The sequence below is a fragment of the Streptopelia decaocto genome (genome assembly GCF_964273445.1).
Source record: "Streptopelia decaocto genome assembly, chromosome: 22".
Lineage (NCBI taxonomy): Eukaryota > Metazoa > Chordata > Aves > Columbiformes > Columbidae > Streptopelia > Streptopelia decaocto.
In genome coordinates, this window is record NC_138677.1 from 6062154 (window position 1) to 6079079 (window position 16926).

At 45.9% G+C, this 16926-nt stretch overlaps 1 protein-coding gene across 2 annotated transcripts; it reads left to right on the forward strand.

Annotated features, from left to right (window-relative positions):
• The first annotated feature begins 193 nt into the window (after window positions 1–193).
• DHX8 (DEAH-box helicase 8) lies at window positions 194–16032 on the forward strand. Of its 2 annotated transcripts, XM_082070898.1 has the most exons (23): window positions 194–316; window positions 969–1054; window positions 1233–1305; window positions 1725–1810; window positions 2365–2474; window positions 3178–3489; window positions 3760–3904; window positions 4429–4632; window positions 5142–5229; window positions 5562–5659; window positions 6121–6268; window positions 6658–6839; window positions 7249–7443; window positions 7629–7814; window positions 9001–9211; window positions 9523–9704; window positions 10032–10172; window positions 10430–10585; window positions 11428–11565; window positions 11979–12107; window positions 12899–13095; window positions 13236–13415; window positions 13934–16032. In XM_082070898.1, exons 1-23 carry the CDS (start codon window positions 202–204, stop codon window positions 14151–14153), a joined length of 3582 nt encoding a protein of 1193 aa, XP_081927024.1. In that variant the 5' UTR covers window positions 194–201; the 3' UTR covers window positions 14154–16032. The 2 variants fall into 2 exon arrangements, with proteins under 2 accessions (XP_081927024.1, XP_081927025.1); XM_082070899.1 differs by lacking the exons at window positions 12899–13095; window positions 13236–13415; window positions 13934–16032 and adding an exon at window positions 12347–12885 and having other exon boundaries at window positions 11979–12171.
• Window positions 16033–16926: the final 894 nt, after the last annotated feature.

The window sequence follows — 16926 nt, forward strand, 5'->3', positions numbered from 1 at the left end:
CTGCTGCTGTAGCCCCTTTGTACAAGGTGGAAACGCCACCTTGTCCGCCACTAACCACCGAGCTCGCCTCGTAGAGCGGCCCTAGGCACGAGCCGTTCTAGCACCCTCCGCCCTCTCTATGGTCGGTGTCACCGCCCCGCCTCCAGCGCGTCCCCGGATGCGGAAGTGGCGGCGGGTGCGCGCATGCGCAGGGGGAGCGGGATGATGGCGGACCTGGTGGCCCTGGAGGAGCTCGCCAAGCTCGAGTACTTGTCGCTGGTCTCCAAGGTCTGCACCGAGCTCGACAACCACCTGGGCATCAACGACAAGGACCTGGGTGAGTGCCGGGCCCCAGCCCCGCGGCCTTTGGGGGCTCTCCTGGTGTCCGTCGCGTTCCGGGCCCGGCGGCAGCTCCGGGAAGGGCTGTTGTGGCCGTTTGTGGCGGTCAGGGCGCGGTTGGCGAAGGGGCTTTTCGGATTCTGAAAAACCTCATGATTTTTCTTCAAAAACCTCGCGGTGAGCGCGAGAAAGTGCCTCGATCTAGGCTGCTGTAATAGGACTTTCCCTGGTGAGGCCACATCTGCAGAACTGGGTCCGGTGCTGGGCTCCCCGGTGTGAGAAGGACAAGGAGTTACTGGGGAGGGCCCAGGGAGGGACACGGAGATGCTGAGGGGTCTGGAGCATCTTTGTGCTGAGGAGACACTGAGAGAGCTGGGGCTGCTCAGCTGGGGAAGAGAAGCTGAGAGGATGTGATCAATGGGATCAGTATCTGAGGGTGGGGTCAGAGGATGGACCAGACTCTGCTCAGTGGTGCCCAGCGCCAGGGTGAGGGGCAGCGGGCACAGACTGGAACACAGGAGGGTTTTCCGCCGGTAGACAGACCTATCTGGTCCCTGCGTTGCCAGGAGAGCAGCTCTTATCCAAATATGGGGTATTTCTACTGTTTTTTAATGATTTCTTTTCATTTACTTCCTGCTTTTTCCTCACAGCCGAGTTTGTGATAAGTCTCGCTGAGAAAAATACTACATTTGACACATTTAAAGCAGTTCTTTTGAAGAATGGGGCTGAGTTCACTGTAAGTGAGATCTTAACCTTATTTACATGTTCTTTTTGTCCTGGTGTATTTTATAGAGCCTTTCATTTTAAAGAGAGGTGTCCTTTTTTTGTTCTGCTGCTGAACCCTCACATGTGCCTTGTAATAACGCAAAACCACGGAGCTGGCATTTCTTAAAGTATTTCATTAAATTTTGCAGGACTCCCTTATTAGTAATTTGCTACGTCTCATACAGACGATGCGGCCTCCACCAAAACCAACCACGAGCAAAGGTACGTGCGATCTTGTCCCTCTAATCAGCTCAGTGAAAACAGAGCTCTTTTTTGGGACTTTTAAGCCACGTTTGATGTTTGTTCTACTGTTGTAAGATGAGATTTTGGATCTTATTGTTGCACTGAGAGTCTCTCTGTTGTTTGTGGTACATTAGCAAAGCTGTTTGGGCATTTAAAACATACCGAGAGCACTATTTAAAGTGTTTATGCATTTCACAGATTCACGAATAATCAGAATGTTGTTTGTAGGGAGGTAACGCTGTAATCTTTGAATTGAGGCTCTGTAAACCTGCCTCAACCTGTGTGTTCAGATGAAAATTGAACTTCATATTCAATTACAGAAAAATAAAGAGTGAATCGTGTTAGCTTTTCTAAGTTTTGAGGGTTTTCTTTTGTTTGTTTTTAAATCTCAAAATCAGAGACGGTTGTCAAACCCAAATCGGAGAAGGAGAAGCTGAAGGAGTTGTTTCCAGCCCTTTGCAGGCCGGACAATCCCAACATCAGGGTAAGGTCATTGTTTCCATTTTCTTTTGTGACTATGTGAAAACATAATTTCTTTTGCTGTTTCTCTTACCATTTTTCATGTTAATGTGAGCGTCTCCTGCTGATGCATGAATAAAAGTGGGCTACAAGAAAGGAAATACTGAGAGACAGGAGTTATTATTGTGTAGAGTTATCAAGAAGAGCTGTTACTGCAATTGCCACGTTGATATTTTGCAGAATACCTGGAAGACGAGGCTTTTGCGACATGAAATTGTAGCCTTATGTAATGTTTTAAAAGATTACAAACTAGATACGAATATTGGACATCCATAGGCTGTAAGGGATTTGCATTTTGTATTTCTGTAATAATTGGAGGTGATAAAACGATGTAAAAGCAGAATTGCGTCAATATTGGGGCAAAATAGCTTTATTACCTATTTTCCGATATCATGCATCCTGACTAATCTTTTTCTATCTTATGTTTCTTCTAAGTAATCATTATCATTCGTGTAGATTACTTCTCTGCACCAGATATTTTCCTGAGCCTTCTCACAGCTTAGTTCTGGGTTCTTGCAGAATATGCTGGATGAAGATGACGTGAAAGTGGCCGCCGATGCCCTTAAAGAACTCGAAGCTCTGATGCCCCATGCGGAGCGGCACGGCCAGCAAAGGAGCAGCGACCACCGGTGGGTTCCTGGGGTGCTGTTGGGTGGATGGCGGCAGTTGGCGTTGCCTGATCCCCCTGTTCTTACCGGGAATGTCTGTGACGTTTGGGAGCAGCCTTGGGGTACAAACTTCCTGACCGTTGCGGTGTTGTTGTTCTGCTCCACAGACAGGTCAGGACTGTGGTTGTGTCGGGTTTGCTGGAGCTGTACCCTGCTGGCAGAAAGGGCAAAATATATGTTGGCTAAACACTTAAAACCTGTTATTCTGCAGAACAGACGCCCCTTTTATAGCGACTCTATCAGTGCGTCATATTGGTGGTGTTAGCAACAGAGAAAATGTGGAAAACGCACAGTTTCCATGTAGCCTTAGGGACAGCTTTCCCCTTTCCTTCTTTTTTTTCTTTTCTACTTCTTTTCCATGACTTTCCAGGAATGATTATCTAATTATTGCCAGGGCCCAACTGCCCAACTGTTACTGCTATTTTTGGTAGGATGAATGGAATCAATTAATATTAATTATGATCATGGAACCTTAAATCTGAAAAAATAACAGGATGCACACACACGGCACAGAACACGTCTCTTGACATGCACAAAAGCCCCCCAAACCCACTTTTTTTTTGGTGTGCAGATGCCAGGACTAGATTTTTATTTTCTTGCCCGACTCCACCGCTGCCCTGGATTTCGAATGCCACTGTAAATATGTAATGTTTGGTTTTTTTAGGGTAAAGAAAAGGAGGAGGAGCCGAAGCCGTAGCAGGGACAGGAGGCGACGGCACAGATCTCGCTCGAGGTCTCGTTCTAGGACTCGGGATAGGAACAGGGGAAAATCCAGGTACCGCTCGAGGAGCAGGAGCCGGAGTCCCAGCAGGGACTGGAAGGAACGAGAGAGATACAGCGAGAAGAGCAACGAGAGATGGAGAGACAAGCACATAGACCGTCCCCCGCCCGAGGAACCTTCCATCGGAGACATTTACAACGGCAAAGTCACGAGTATCATGCAGTTTGGATGCTTTGTGCAGCTGGAAGGACTAAGGTACATTCTGACGTTCACGATAAATCTGGTGCTTTTCCATCCGAGTTCTCTTTTTGCTGGTATCTCATGAGGTTACAAGAAGTTATTCTGGGGTTTGATGCCAAAATGAAGGTCTGTTCCAGTAAAAATTTGAAAGCAAAGAATGTTCTTTATAAAAGAACACAAACAATCCATTGGGAACAGGGTATTTTAATCCAGATGGAGTGGTCTGAAGGGCTGTTGGAGTAGTGATGTCCAAGATCTCATGCCCGTCGTTTGTTTCTCCTCCAGGAAGCGCTGGGAGGGCTTGGTCCACATCTCGGAGCTTCGGAGAGAGGGACGAGTCGCCAACGTTGCTGATGTTGTGAGCAAAGGACAAAGAGTAAAAGTCAAAGTCTTGTCCTTTACTGGATCCAAAACCAGCCTGAGCATGAAGGTATGGAAGACGTTCTGTAGGGCTTGTAAGAGAGTTTGTGGCACCAAAGTTGTTGAAGATTGCATCTCTTTTTGCTATTTTTTGCTCTTTGGGTGAAAAATAATACATAACCCTTCAAGTGAGTGATAAAAAAATGAATTAGTGTTCTACATTTAATTGGCTTATTACTTTTTAGTCGTTTTCTGTAGGTTCTTGGTTTTGATGAAACATTCCTAACAATTTTGTGGTGATGCGTGAGCTCAGTGACACGACAAACCTCAAGTTGCCGCTATGTTCTTTTCCTTTTTTCAGTCTTTTTCATTTCAAATGACATCGCTGCCATTGCCAAGGCAGTGTAGAATGTTCCAGGCCTTGGGGTGCACTTACCTCACAATACCAGCTGACATAAAAAAGCAAAATAGGATTTTCAGTCTCTCTGAGAAATATACTCTGCTTTTTCTCTTGTGTTAAATGAAGCGCCAGCGTTAATAGATTGGGAGAAATGCAGTATAGGTAGAGCTGATTGATTAATCAATCTAATGTAGGATGTTGATCAAGACACTGGGGAAGATTTGAACCCAAACCGGAGGAGAAACCTGGTTGGAGAAACCAATGAAGAAACGTCGATGCGAAACCCCGACAGGCCCAGTCACCTGTCGCTGGTGAGCGCCCCGGAGGTGGAGGACGACAGCCTGGAACGGAAGCGCCTCACCCGCATTTCCGACCCGGAGAAGTGGGAAATCAAACAGGTGCGTTGTACTCAGGGAAACAGAGTGTCAGGAAAATCGGTGGGGAGTTTAATGAACTAGAATACAGCTCCTTGATGGATTGCTTGTGTAACTTATTCCTTGCCTCTAAATTGCTGCCTTGGTGTGATTTGGGATCTCTAGCTTAGTTCTAGCTGTGAGGCTGGCCCGGCCTTGAGCAGAGTTCGGGCGAGGTGACCTCTAGAGATCACTCTGACCTGGGGGATCACGGTTATCCAGCGGCAGTCGGGTGGTTTTTGATTGTCGGCACAGTCCTACCATGCGTAAGCCGCTGTCTGGTATTGAAGGGATTTCAAATAACAAAAGGCCGATTTGCGCAGAGACTGGATGACTTGGGGAAACGAGTGTCAGAATGTGCGCCCATTCCTTTCTTCTGAAATCACAACGTTCCTCTGTTCCTGTTTTACGAGTCTGGCAAGAGCGTTAGAACTGAGACCTCATTGGCGTGATTGGTGTTTGACAAATTCCTGTCGTGTTTGTTGTGTTCCCAGATGATCGCAGCCAATGTGCTTTCCAAGGAAGAGTTTCCCGACTTTGATGAGGAGACTGGGATTCTACCTAAAGTTGATGATGAAGAAGGTAGTATTTCCCAGTAGTCTTATTGTTCTTGTAAATTCCTTGTGTTTCTGGATGTGTTTTGATTCAAAAAGATGATGATATAAGTGGATGTGAAGCATCTCACAGTTTGCTGCCATCTTAAACGTTTGAAACCAGGGCTGTTCGAGCCTTATCATTAGTGACACTTGGATGTGCTCTGTCTGCATGTTCTTTTTATTTGTAGTATTTTCACTTGTAAAACTATCTAATTATGCCATAATCAAGAATACACAGGAAGGACTGTTGAAGAGGTACTTTTGTGTACCTAAAAGGTGTTTCATTTTTGATAAAAATCATCTACTCATGCATTTTAGATGAGGACCTGGAGATTGAGTTAGTTGAAGAAGAGCCGCCGTTCCTTCGAGGTCACACGAAACAGAGCATGGATATGAGTCCCATCAAAATAGTAAAGGTAAGTGATTTCCAGGACCAAAACAAATAGACCTGATTTAATTAATAAATATTTGGGAGTTTAATGATGAATTCTCCACCTGGACATTACCACTGAAATGAAGATCCCTTCTTTACTTATGAAGCTGTTTTACTTAACTGGCGAATAACAGATCTGAAATGTGCATTAACCTGCAGCAGCAGCCATTACACATAAGTGTGTTAGAACATGCTTGTTCTGCTCTCCTTTTTCTTACCTTTTGGAAGTAGGAGGAGGTAGGGAAATACTGATTTTTCATTGGTTGTGCCCATAATCCTTCTGACTGGACAGTGTAGGGATATTAGTTGGGCTGACGGAAATATCCTGGAACTCAGATAAAAAGTGCACGTCTTTTAGAAGCCTCTTCTGAAGATCCTGCAAAGGACAGTGGCAACAGAGATAATTGAAGTGCTTGAAATCTTCACTTTTGTCTTCCTTTCCAGAATCCCGACGGTTCCTTGTCCCAGGCCGCTATGATGCAGAGCGCTTTAGCTAAAGAAAGACGAGAACTCAAACAAGCCCAGAGGGAAGCCGAGATGGATTCTATCCCCATGGGACTCAACACGCACTGGGTGGATCCTCTCCCTGACGGTACGTCTGAACACACCAGAGCGTGCGCTGTGCCTTTGGTGGGATAGTTGAGCAACACAGGAGAAACGTCTTGATGTTGTGTTTGTCTGCCTCACTTCAGAATCGAGGCACAGAAGAAACACGTTTCCACTGAAGTAGAAATAGGGATGTCAAGGGGAATGTGCAAGTATATCGTGCTGTCCCGCAAGAGTGCGTTACTAAAAGGTGCGATGGATGCTGAAGCAGTTTTTTACATGGAAATTAATGTAATTGTGGGGTTATACATGTAGGAACTTAAATATTTAAACACACAAGTGCAGAAGGTGTGGATGATGGAACAGTAGGAGCAGGATCATTGCGGTCTGTGCTGTGGGAACCCGAATGTAATGATGGAATTGTTTTGTCTGTAGTGGATGGAAGACAAATTGCTGCAAACATGCGAGGTATTGGGATGATGCCCAACGATATCCCAGAGTGGAAGAAACATGCGTTTGGTGGCAACAAAGCTTCTTACGGTAAGAAGACGCAGCTTTCCATCATTGAGCAGAGAGAGAGTCTTCCCATCTTCAGACTGAAGGAGCAGTTGATACAGGTGAGACTCTTGAAATCATGTTCTTGTTTGAGCAAACAGTAATTTAAAACAAATATTCTTGGTTTGGCTTGTTGACAGGTAAATAGCCAGTTCACAAGTTAAAGTGCAGAACTGTAGTTCACAGTGGTTATTTTAAAGGATTATATGTATCTGTATATTTTAATAAAGCTTCAGATATTTATTGATGTAAATAAAAATTGAAACTAGGATCATACTGGCAAAGGATGAATCAGATAAACAGTTAAACAGTTTGCTGACTTCATCTGTAAGAACATTCGTGTGAATTTTGGTCTGGGGCAGCCGGAGCAAGAGCGGTAGGTGCTCAGTCTGGTCCTGGATATAGTGTTGATTTTTTGTTTGTATTTTGTTTTATAATTTTGACAAGTGTATCTGTTCTGACCTTTTCTAGGCTGTGCATGACAACCAGATTCTGATTGTTATTGGAGAGACAGGATCTGGGAAAACAACGCAGATTACACAGTACCTGGCTGAGGCGGGGTACACGTCGAGAGGGAAGATCGGGTGCACTCAGCCTCGCAGAGTGGCTGCCATGTCTGTTGCGAAGAGGGTGTCAGAGGAATTTGGCTGCTGCTTGGGACAAGAGGTGAATTTTCATGAAGATCATGGCAAATTAAGCATGAGGAAAAGTAGGAAGAAGTAGTACTGGAGCTAGTTTGCTTGTGTCCGTGTGTCTGTTCCCTTGTAAGCTGTAAAATGAGATTGCAGAATAATCAAACTGGGAATTAATGGTGCTTATAACTTAATTCTATAGCAACTCTTTTTTTCTAGGTTGGCTACACCATTCGATTTGAAGACTGTACGAGCCCTGAAACCGTGATTAAGTACATGACAGACGGGATGTTGCTGCGGGAGTGCTTGATAGACCCTGATTTGACTCAGTACGCCATCATCATGCTGGATGAAGCCCATGAGAGGACCATACACACCGACGTGCTTTTTGGCCTCCTGAAGAAGGTAACGTAGCATTTGATTTCTATTGCTTCAGCGTCCTCTGTGCTACGTCTGCGTGGGAGTGCGCAGGGAAAGGTAAGGTCGCACGAGTCGAGTTCATTCCTGTGCTCTGAGAGTCTCTTCTGAAGCAAAGCAAATGCTCCGAAGGGTTTGTTGTCCCAATTTGCAGAAGATGAGCCTCTGTGTGAAGATAAAGCAAGCAAAATTCAGCAGAAACAATGTCAATTTACAGTCCAGGATGGGTGAGCAGAGGAGCATTCTTGCTTTGCTCTTCCTTCTCTGGCAAAGGCTTTTTCACAGAATCACAGGATGTTAGGGAAGGGACCTGGAAAGCTCATCCAGTGCAATCCCCCCGTGGAGCAGGAACACCCAGCTGAGGTTACACAGGAAGGTGTCCAGGCGGGTTGGAATGTCTGCACAGAAGGAGACTCCACAACCCCCTGGGCAGCCTGGGCCAGTGCTCTGAGAAGAGCCTCGCCCCATCCTCGTGACACTCACCCTTTATATATCTGTAAACATTGAGGTCCCTGAACACTGACCAACTATTTTGGGCCTCTTTACCTTCAAGCAGCCTTGCCCATGGGATTTCCCCCAGCAATGGCCTGAAAAGGCCAGAGTTTGCCCTGCTGAAATCCAGAGTTGCAATTCTGCTTGCTATCCTGCTCCTGCCACGGGAGATCCTGAACTCCACCATCTCATGGTCGCTGCAACCAAGGCAGCCCTCAACCTTTACCCCTTCAACCAGACCCTCCTTGTTGGTGAGGATGAGGTCCAGCAGTGCACCTCTCCTAGTCGGCTCCTCCACCCTTTGCATCAGGAAGTTCTCGTTGAGGCACTGGAGGAGCCTCCTGGCCTGTGGCTGCCGGCCAAGCAGTCCTGCCAACAACCATCAGGGAAGTTAAAATCCCCACCACAACCAGAGCCTGTGACTGTGCGGCTGCTCTCGCTCAGTCGGGACCCGCCGAGCTGCCTCCGCTCAGCTGCTTGTGACAGCTGCTGCCAGGAAAGGTTTGAGATGTGACCTTGGTGGTCGATTGTTTGAAATTGTTAATACTGGAATGAGCTGCCCCTCTACGCAGACATCAAAACGCTTGATATTACTGCCCATATTTCTCTGACTGAAGTCAAATGCCATATTTTAATAGTCCCAAAGGCAATAAATGACTTGAGGACTTTCTTTCCTATATAGACAGTGCAGAAACGGCAGGACATGAAGTTGATAGTGACGTCGGCAACGCTGGATGCTGTGAAGTTCTCTCAGTACTTCTACGAAGCGCCGATCTTCACCATTCCCGGCAGAACGTATCCGGTAGAAATTCTGTACACAAAAGAGCCGGAGACAGATTATTTGGATGCCAGTCTGATCACAGTAATGCAGATCCACTTAACGGAGCCGCCGGGTGAGTGGAGAGTGGTCCAGGGTGATTAGTGACTCAAATACTCTAATTATGAGCAAGGTCTTTCTGTAAAGTCATGGGTCACATATTAGTAACGTGAGCAAAATGCTCTCAGCACTATGTTTGCAAATACAGTAAATAAAATGAAAAAGTGGGGTGAAACAGTGAAGCGTGTTACTCCAGGCTAAGAGTAGGGGCAAGCAAAAGTTTGGGATCATCTGCTTTAAATGGAGACAGAGAGGGAAATGTCGAACTGCAAGAGTTGTGCTGAACAGAAATGATTCAGTGGCTGTTTTACTTTCCTTCCTGTGTAGGTGACATTTTGGTGTTTCTGACTGGTCAGGAAGAGATCGACACTGCCTGTGAAATCCTCTATGAGAGGATGAAATCTCTAGGACCTGATGTGCCCGAGTTAATTATCCTACCGGTCTATTCGGCTTTACCCAGTGAAATGCAAACCAGGATCTTTGACCCAGCCCCACCGGGAAGCAGAAAGGTAATTTCAGCTCAGTATGGCTTCGTTTTCTGTCGATCCATTTCAGTCGTGGGGTGTATTACACTGCTAATCATATGTATTGTATTTATCACTTCTAATTCTGTTAGTTCTAACTTCAGAAAAAATGTAGTTTAAAGAAAAGGTGGCTTATATAGCTTAGAGCATGTTTTTGTTCTTCTGTGAATAATTTTTGCTTTGTTATTACATGATAGCAGTGACATTTATAACAAACTGCTTGTATCGTGCAGAGTGGATTGTTTAATTAAGCAGCACGGTTGGCTTGGAACCAGGGACAGAACTGGTACTGAGTCCGTGTGGTGTTTGCAGGTCGTCATCGCCACTAACATTGCTGAGACGTCTTTGACTATCGATGGAATATATTACGTAGTCGACCCTGGCTTTGTGAAGCAGAAAGTTTATAACTCCAAGACCGGGATTGACCAGCTGGTTGTTACACCCATTTCACAGGTGGGAATTCTGTGTTTCAGGTTTGGTTTGGTTTGGTTTTTTCTTGCTGATAATGTGTATCTTGATGATGTGGCGTCCAAGCAAAGTGAAGCAACGATAAAATCCCATTTTTGATAATTCCCTGAGGCTGTGCCTAAGGAATAATACTTTCCTGGGTTGTATTGGGAATCTCTATTAACACAAGTAGAATTGTGAACTATTACTAATTTAATTTTACTTGTTTGCACATGTTCATTGAGATGCCTCGTTACCTTTAGGCTCAAGCAAAGCAGCGAGCAGGAAGGGCCGGGAGAACCGGACCTGGGAAATGCTACAGATTATATACAGAACGCGCTTATCGAGATGAAATGCTCACCACCAACGTGCCCGAAATCCAGAGGACTAATTTGGCCAGTACGGTACTTTCCCTGAAGGTGGGTATTTCACCAACCTGTAGCGAGCCAACATGATCATAAGCATTTCAATAAATGAGTCTCTGCCTTTATGAGCCTCGTTAAATACTTCTGTAATTTCAGGTCCTTCTAGTGAACAGAGGTATTTTGGAAGGGAGGCTCCATCAAATGCAATTTTCAGGCACTGAGCTTGCTCCTCCCTTTTTCTATTGAGGGTTATAATGTTGAATATCCACCTAAATGACGAGTGTCAGCTGTGCGGAACAGTCAGCTGCAGGAGGTTTGAGAAGCAGGAATCTTATGGGCAGTACACATTTCCTGTGTAAGGCACATATATGTTGTTAACGGATAAGACACGCTGGTTTAGAGTGGGTTTTGATCTCCAAACACATGGATCTCCTGTATTCCATCCCTCTGGGTGTCTGCAAACTGGATCTAACCCAGTATGTGTCAGCTGGGGCTGTTGCTGCCTTTCCCCCTTTTTGGGAACAAGGGGAAGGGTGGAGAAATATTTAACATCCATTGGAGCTGTTGAGCCACTCTGGTTTACAAGCCAGGAAGTCCTCAAAACCAGGATTTAGCTGATGTGTCTCCTCAGTCGAATCATCTTGCCTGAGAGATGTGTGGAACAGACTGGAAAACTGAATGGCAGGTGAAAGCCACAGGCTAGTGCGGGTTATCTCAAATGTAGAAATACGGTCATGGATTTGTGACCGTGGTTACAGTCAGGATAAGGACACAAGGGTGGGATTGCTCGAAGTTCCGTGGTGCCTCGTTGTTTGGTGGTTCTATATGTCTGGCTGGAGTTTGGTGTGTTCCTTCTGCGTGTTTTAACTTGGGTGTTCTCTGCTCCCTCTGTTCAGGCAATGGGCATCAATGATTTGCTCTCCTTTGACTTTATGGACGCCCCCCCGATGGAAACTCTCATAACTGCCATGGAACAGCTCTACACCCTGGGAGCTCTGGACGACGAGGGGCTGCTCACGCGGCTTGGGCGCAGGGTAGGCAGAAGAGAAAACAGCGCTTCTTAGCACTGCCGGGGGCGCAAATATTTAGGGGGTGACAGGAGAGCAGTTGCCAAGCACTGCTGGTTTCCTTTTCCCATTGCTCTCGTGTGTTTTATTGGTAGTTTCCACTTACCATACTTACGTATCTTCTGATTTTGAAGGAGCAGCCATTATTTCTCCTTATTCTTGAGGTTACTTGCAATAATGTCTAAAAATTTCCTGTAAGTATTGAGATGTTCTAGTGTTAGTGAATAGAGACAGATAATTTGCTTCGTGTTAAGTTATCCTGGGTAAAGCGCACTGCTTTAGAAAGGAAATAGAGGCGAAAGGGCCTTGCTTTCTTTTGCACTGAGAAATGAAGGTTTTCCCAAGATGTTGCAGGATATCCTGAGACGGGTTTCTTGCAGATGGCAGAATTCCCCTTGGAGCCCATGTTGTGTAAGATGTTGATCATGTCCGTACATCTGGGATGCAGCGAGGAAATGCTGACGATCGTCTCCATGCTGTCTGTGCAGAACGTGTTCTACAGGCCAAAGGTGAGAAACGCAGCCCAGCAGCAGCAGTCGTACAGTTTGGCTGCTTTTTCTGTGCCTGCCTCAGGTTTACTGAGCGTATTTGCCAAAATAAACCTGTAGCCTGGTTAGATCGTGCTCATATGGCACACTTCTAATGTACCTTTTGGTTAAATGCCCTGTGGCTTTGAATGTCGGTGGTTTCTTTGCAGGTGGAAGTTCCAAGTCTCACATTCTCTTTTGTTTTTCCCACTAAACAGCAGATTTCTCTTGAACCTGTCACTTCTTTGTCATGTTGGCCTCCTGCAGTTTACTCTGTTAACTTCTATTTTCATGTATGTAGCCAGAGCGTTTGATCAATGTTTTATCTGCAGATCGGAGGGGTGGGAAGGTCAGTAGGGTCAAAGCTACTTCCTTTAAAACCATTTACTTTGCGGTGTCCTTTACAAAATAGGGACTGAAATGGAATTAAAAGTATCAGAAAAAAACCAGAGGGTTCTTCATCGTTTCTGGTCAGGTCCTTGTCACCCATGGGAGAGTCTGTAGGAGTCCACATGAGCTCTCTGGCAAGAGCTGTTCCAGGCTTTTCTGTCATACAGGCTTGGTGAGAGCAGTCCCAGTGACCTCCAGATTCTCATCACTTTGTCCTTAGCCCCTCGCCACTCAAAATTCTGTGTTGTCTTCTTGGTCTTACATCATCTGTTTCTTGGTGGACTTAAAAAGTCTTGGTAGGAGGGACAAGGAGCCCGTGTCCTCCTCCGTGTTGCACAAGGATTGTCTCTGTGATGTGTATTGATGTGTATTTTACCCGTTAGGATAAACAAGCGCTGGCGGATCAAAAGAAAGCCAAGTTCCATCAGACGGAAGGCGACCACCTCACTCTGCTGGCCGTCTACAATTCCTGGAAGAACAATAAGTTTTCAAATCCCTGGTGCTATGAAAATTTTATCCAGGCCCGATCCTTACGCAGAGCGCAGGACATCCGCAAGCAGATGCTGGGCATTATGGACAGGTGAGCATGACGAGGACAAGTAGCAACTTCGTTTTCTTACTGTTTTTACACTGGTAGCTAAAGAAAATGTGCTAATCTGCTGTTGGTAGCTGCACCCACATCTGGAGAACCCTTTTTTCTCTCTCGCTCTTGCCTGGCAGGCACAAGCTGGATGTGGTGTCCTGCGGGAAGGCAACAGTTCGAGTCCAGAAGGCCATCTGCAGTGGCTTCTTCCGAAATGCGGCCAAGAAGGATCCCCAGGAAGGTTATCGGACGCTCATTGATCAACAAGTAGTCTATATCCACCCATCCAGCGCTCTGTTCAACAGGCAGCCGGAATGGTAAGGAAGGCGATCTCGTTATTTTCTATTTCAGTTCAGACTTCATAAGCGGAGATGTTGTGGTGTTCCCTCTGTGGAGCACAGATCAAAGTCTAAGCTGCTGATTTCTCAGCATTGTGGAGGGTGAAAAAGGTTTCAAGTCTGCTTTGGCTCCTTTTGCTGCTCAAATCAGTGCCTGTGCAGAGATGAGACTTAACATTTTGAGCCAGGGCCAGGCCTGGAGCCTGCAGTTCTGTGTTTCTGTGTTGTGGAAGTGAGTTTAAAACACTGAGTGTTGAATGGGGGTAGAGAGAGAATTGTTTTAAATTAAAATAAGTAATTCTGTGCTGAAAAGTAGTTGTGAAATAGGAGAGGAAAAAGAAGAGAGCTCTTCTGCATGGTGCTTTTGAAGCTTATAAGGAACCTTATGCTGAAGGAGGGTGAAGCAGAGATAGAGAGGCAAAGTTAGATACTCCAGCCCTTGTCTTGCCTCTTCTTGTTTGTAAAAATGAATGTCCCACGTGCTGTCCCTTTCCCAGGGTGGTGTATCACGAGCTGGTGCTGACCACCAAGGAATACATGCGGGAAGTGACGACCATTGATCCTCGCTGGCTGGTGGAGTTTGCACCGGCTTTCTTCAAGGTTTCGGATCCGACCAAGCTGAGCAAGCAGAAGAAGCAGCAGCGGCTGGAGCCCCTGTACAACCGCTACGAGGAGCCCAACGCGTGGCGGATATCGCGCGCCTTCCGACGGCGCTGAGCCTGCTTCCCTCGGGGACCCTTCCTGCGCTTATATTGGCGGGACTGTGGGTTTTGCACTGTTGCAAGTGCCCCAAAAGAAAGGACATTAGGACATTCAGTTGAAGCTTCTCTACACAAGGAACAGCAAATGAGTGTTTTCAGAGCGCAAGCACAAGGGGGTGATGTGTGCTCATGTCCTCGGGCTCCTCAGGCTGGTGCGTCGCTTCAGAAATGGTTCTGGAAGCGCTTCCTTGTCATTCCCCTTGTAAGAGACTAAACTTAAGGCTCAGAAATCCAGGCACCGAGCTGAACAACAACAACAAGATAATGATTAAGAAATAGTTGTTCACTAACCTAACTGGGTTCTGAATGACCAGACAAATAGAGGCTGGAATAGTTGGTTTCTTTACAGCGCTAAAAGGGGTTTATTTCTACTTACGCTCTTGGACAGTGGTTTGTTTCTTCGAGAGCTGCTTTTTTTCCATTTTTCCTATTTTACGCGTTTTCCTTTTCAGCGTAGCTTGTCCTTTATGCAAGCCAGCTGTGGCGAGGTATTTCCTATCTGTGGCTTTGGGATCCAGCAGGAGAGATCCCTGGAAACCCAGCTCGAATGTCAGTTGTACTTGGACAACTGCACAGGTCAGACTGCGAGTCTGATCCTTCATCACCCTCTCCTGCGTGCTGAAGGCTCGTATATCAAAGGGTAATTAACCACATCCACCCTGGAGCACGGCTCTGTCTGTGAACATAAGTGCTTACAGATGTTCAGACTTTCCGTACAATGCGTCATGTGTTTTATTTTCACTTGCGCTGTTTGGTGACATCACAACTGCTGGGTTTTAATAGAAAATGCTCTCCCAGCTAAGATGTCTGTAAACCGTTGTGCACCAGACCCTTGTTTAAAAAGAGATGGGCTGCTCAGCGTGGTTGTGTCACGCTGAAGTTATCTGGAAATTATTCTTTCTGTTGCAAACAGATGAAACTTATTTGACTCGATAGCCACAGATCCCCATTTTTAAAGTGTTTTTTCCAAAGCTGGGACATTTTCTAAAACGATTGTTGAAATTAGCAGGATGCGGTTGGCTCGTCGTTTTATCCTCAGTGAATCTGAACCTTCCACAGCGAGAAGTGGCTCTTGGCAATCTGTATCTATGTACAGAGCGGGCAGGGATGTTGTATATACTGTTTTATTATGTTGTGTAAATACTCGGAGTTCCCCTGTGGTGTCACCTCCTCATAAAGTTAAATAGAATTAGAAAGTTCATTTGTTCGGAGGCTTTTTTCTTCCTGGCGTTGGGCAGAGAAGGTTTTTCTATCGAATGCTCTTCCAAGCGTATTTTCCTTCCACGAATTCTGCAGCCTCATCTGTTCCTGTTTTCTATGAAAATCTGTGCTTGACTTTCTCTTTACATCTTTCATTTGCCTTTGGAAAGTGTTCCCAGTGTCCCACGCACTCCCAGCTGTTTCTGTCCCAAACTCATTTTGAATTTGCTTCTTCAGTGCCACAACGTTCTGACTAATGGGAGGGGAAAACGCGTCAGCAGAGAGGGTTTTCTTTTTTCCTTTGTGAGTGAACAATTCTCATCTGGTTTGTGTCTGTTATTTCTTTCCTTGGTGTAATATCCTTTAATTCATTTACAGAAAGTTTTCCATGTTGGCCTTTGGGAATACCCCCCATCCAGAACTCGCCTGCGAAACAAATGCTGCCTTTCAAACCTGAACCACTTCCATGTGTTGTTTTAAAGCAAGTTTTATCAACCTGTTACTGCTCTGATGTTTCTGAGTGGAACATCGTAACATCCTTTGCTGTTTATATCATTTGTAGCTGGTTTATATTGTCTAAAAACCTCAAAATAAGCTGCCTGGTGCTATGATAAAACCGCAAACTTAATCCATAACTGAATTGGTATTTTAGCCCTTGCTGGGGAAGGTTCTTGAGCTCTTGTGGAAGCACTTGCCAACCTGCCTCAGTCTACATGAGCTGCGCTATTGTAAATGCTACAAATTGTGACAGCCCTTTCTGGGAAGAAATTGCTCCGAAATCAAATAATTTACAAGCAAAAGATTCACAACAAGAGAAGAACTCACACGTTGGTGTGTACATACATACGCACATCGCAACCAGCCTTCTGCCCTTAATGCTAGAAAGATAAATATGATTTTTACAGCCACCCGCACACGTGCTCCATCTGGTAGAGTAACTACCTTAACCTCATTAATGGGCTCGTTACCGGAGCCGCTGTGGCAGCACCGTGCTGCCTGCACAATGGGGTTTTGTGTGTTCAGGCATTGTTTTCGTGAGGTTCCTGTGCCAATGGCAGGAGGCTGCGGTACTGACCCGTTAGCCCTTGCTGGGATTGCTCCTTTATGAGCGCATTGTTCTTCCAGGCCAGCTGGGAATACAGCGAGCGAGTGTCTGATCTTAGCACATGTGGTTTGGATGTGGATGTTCTGCAGCCTCCATAAATCCTCTGGCCGCTCTGGCTGTACGCAGGGGGTGGGTTGTAGGCTGTGCTGATCGGATGTGTTTATTGGGTTCAAAAATGAGCTTGTTCTTGGAGCTGACAGTCCAAACCCAGCTCAGAGTTGTGCTTTTTGTTGGGTGTAGGAAATTCGCCTCTTGGACGTCAATATTAATTCACTTCTACTAGGAAAAAGGTGATGGGGTGGAAGCGAGCTGGGTCATAGCGGCACGTCGTGGCTCTTTTGCAATGTGAATTTAAGCTTCTACCTTTATGTCAGTCCCAGTGCCGGTGTCTGGAAAGCCCAGGGCTGGAAATCCGCTGTTAGGA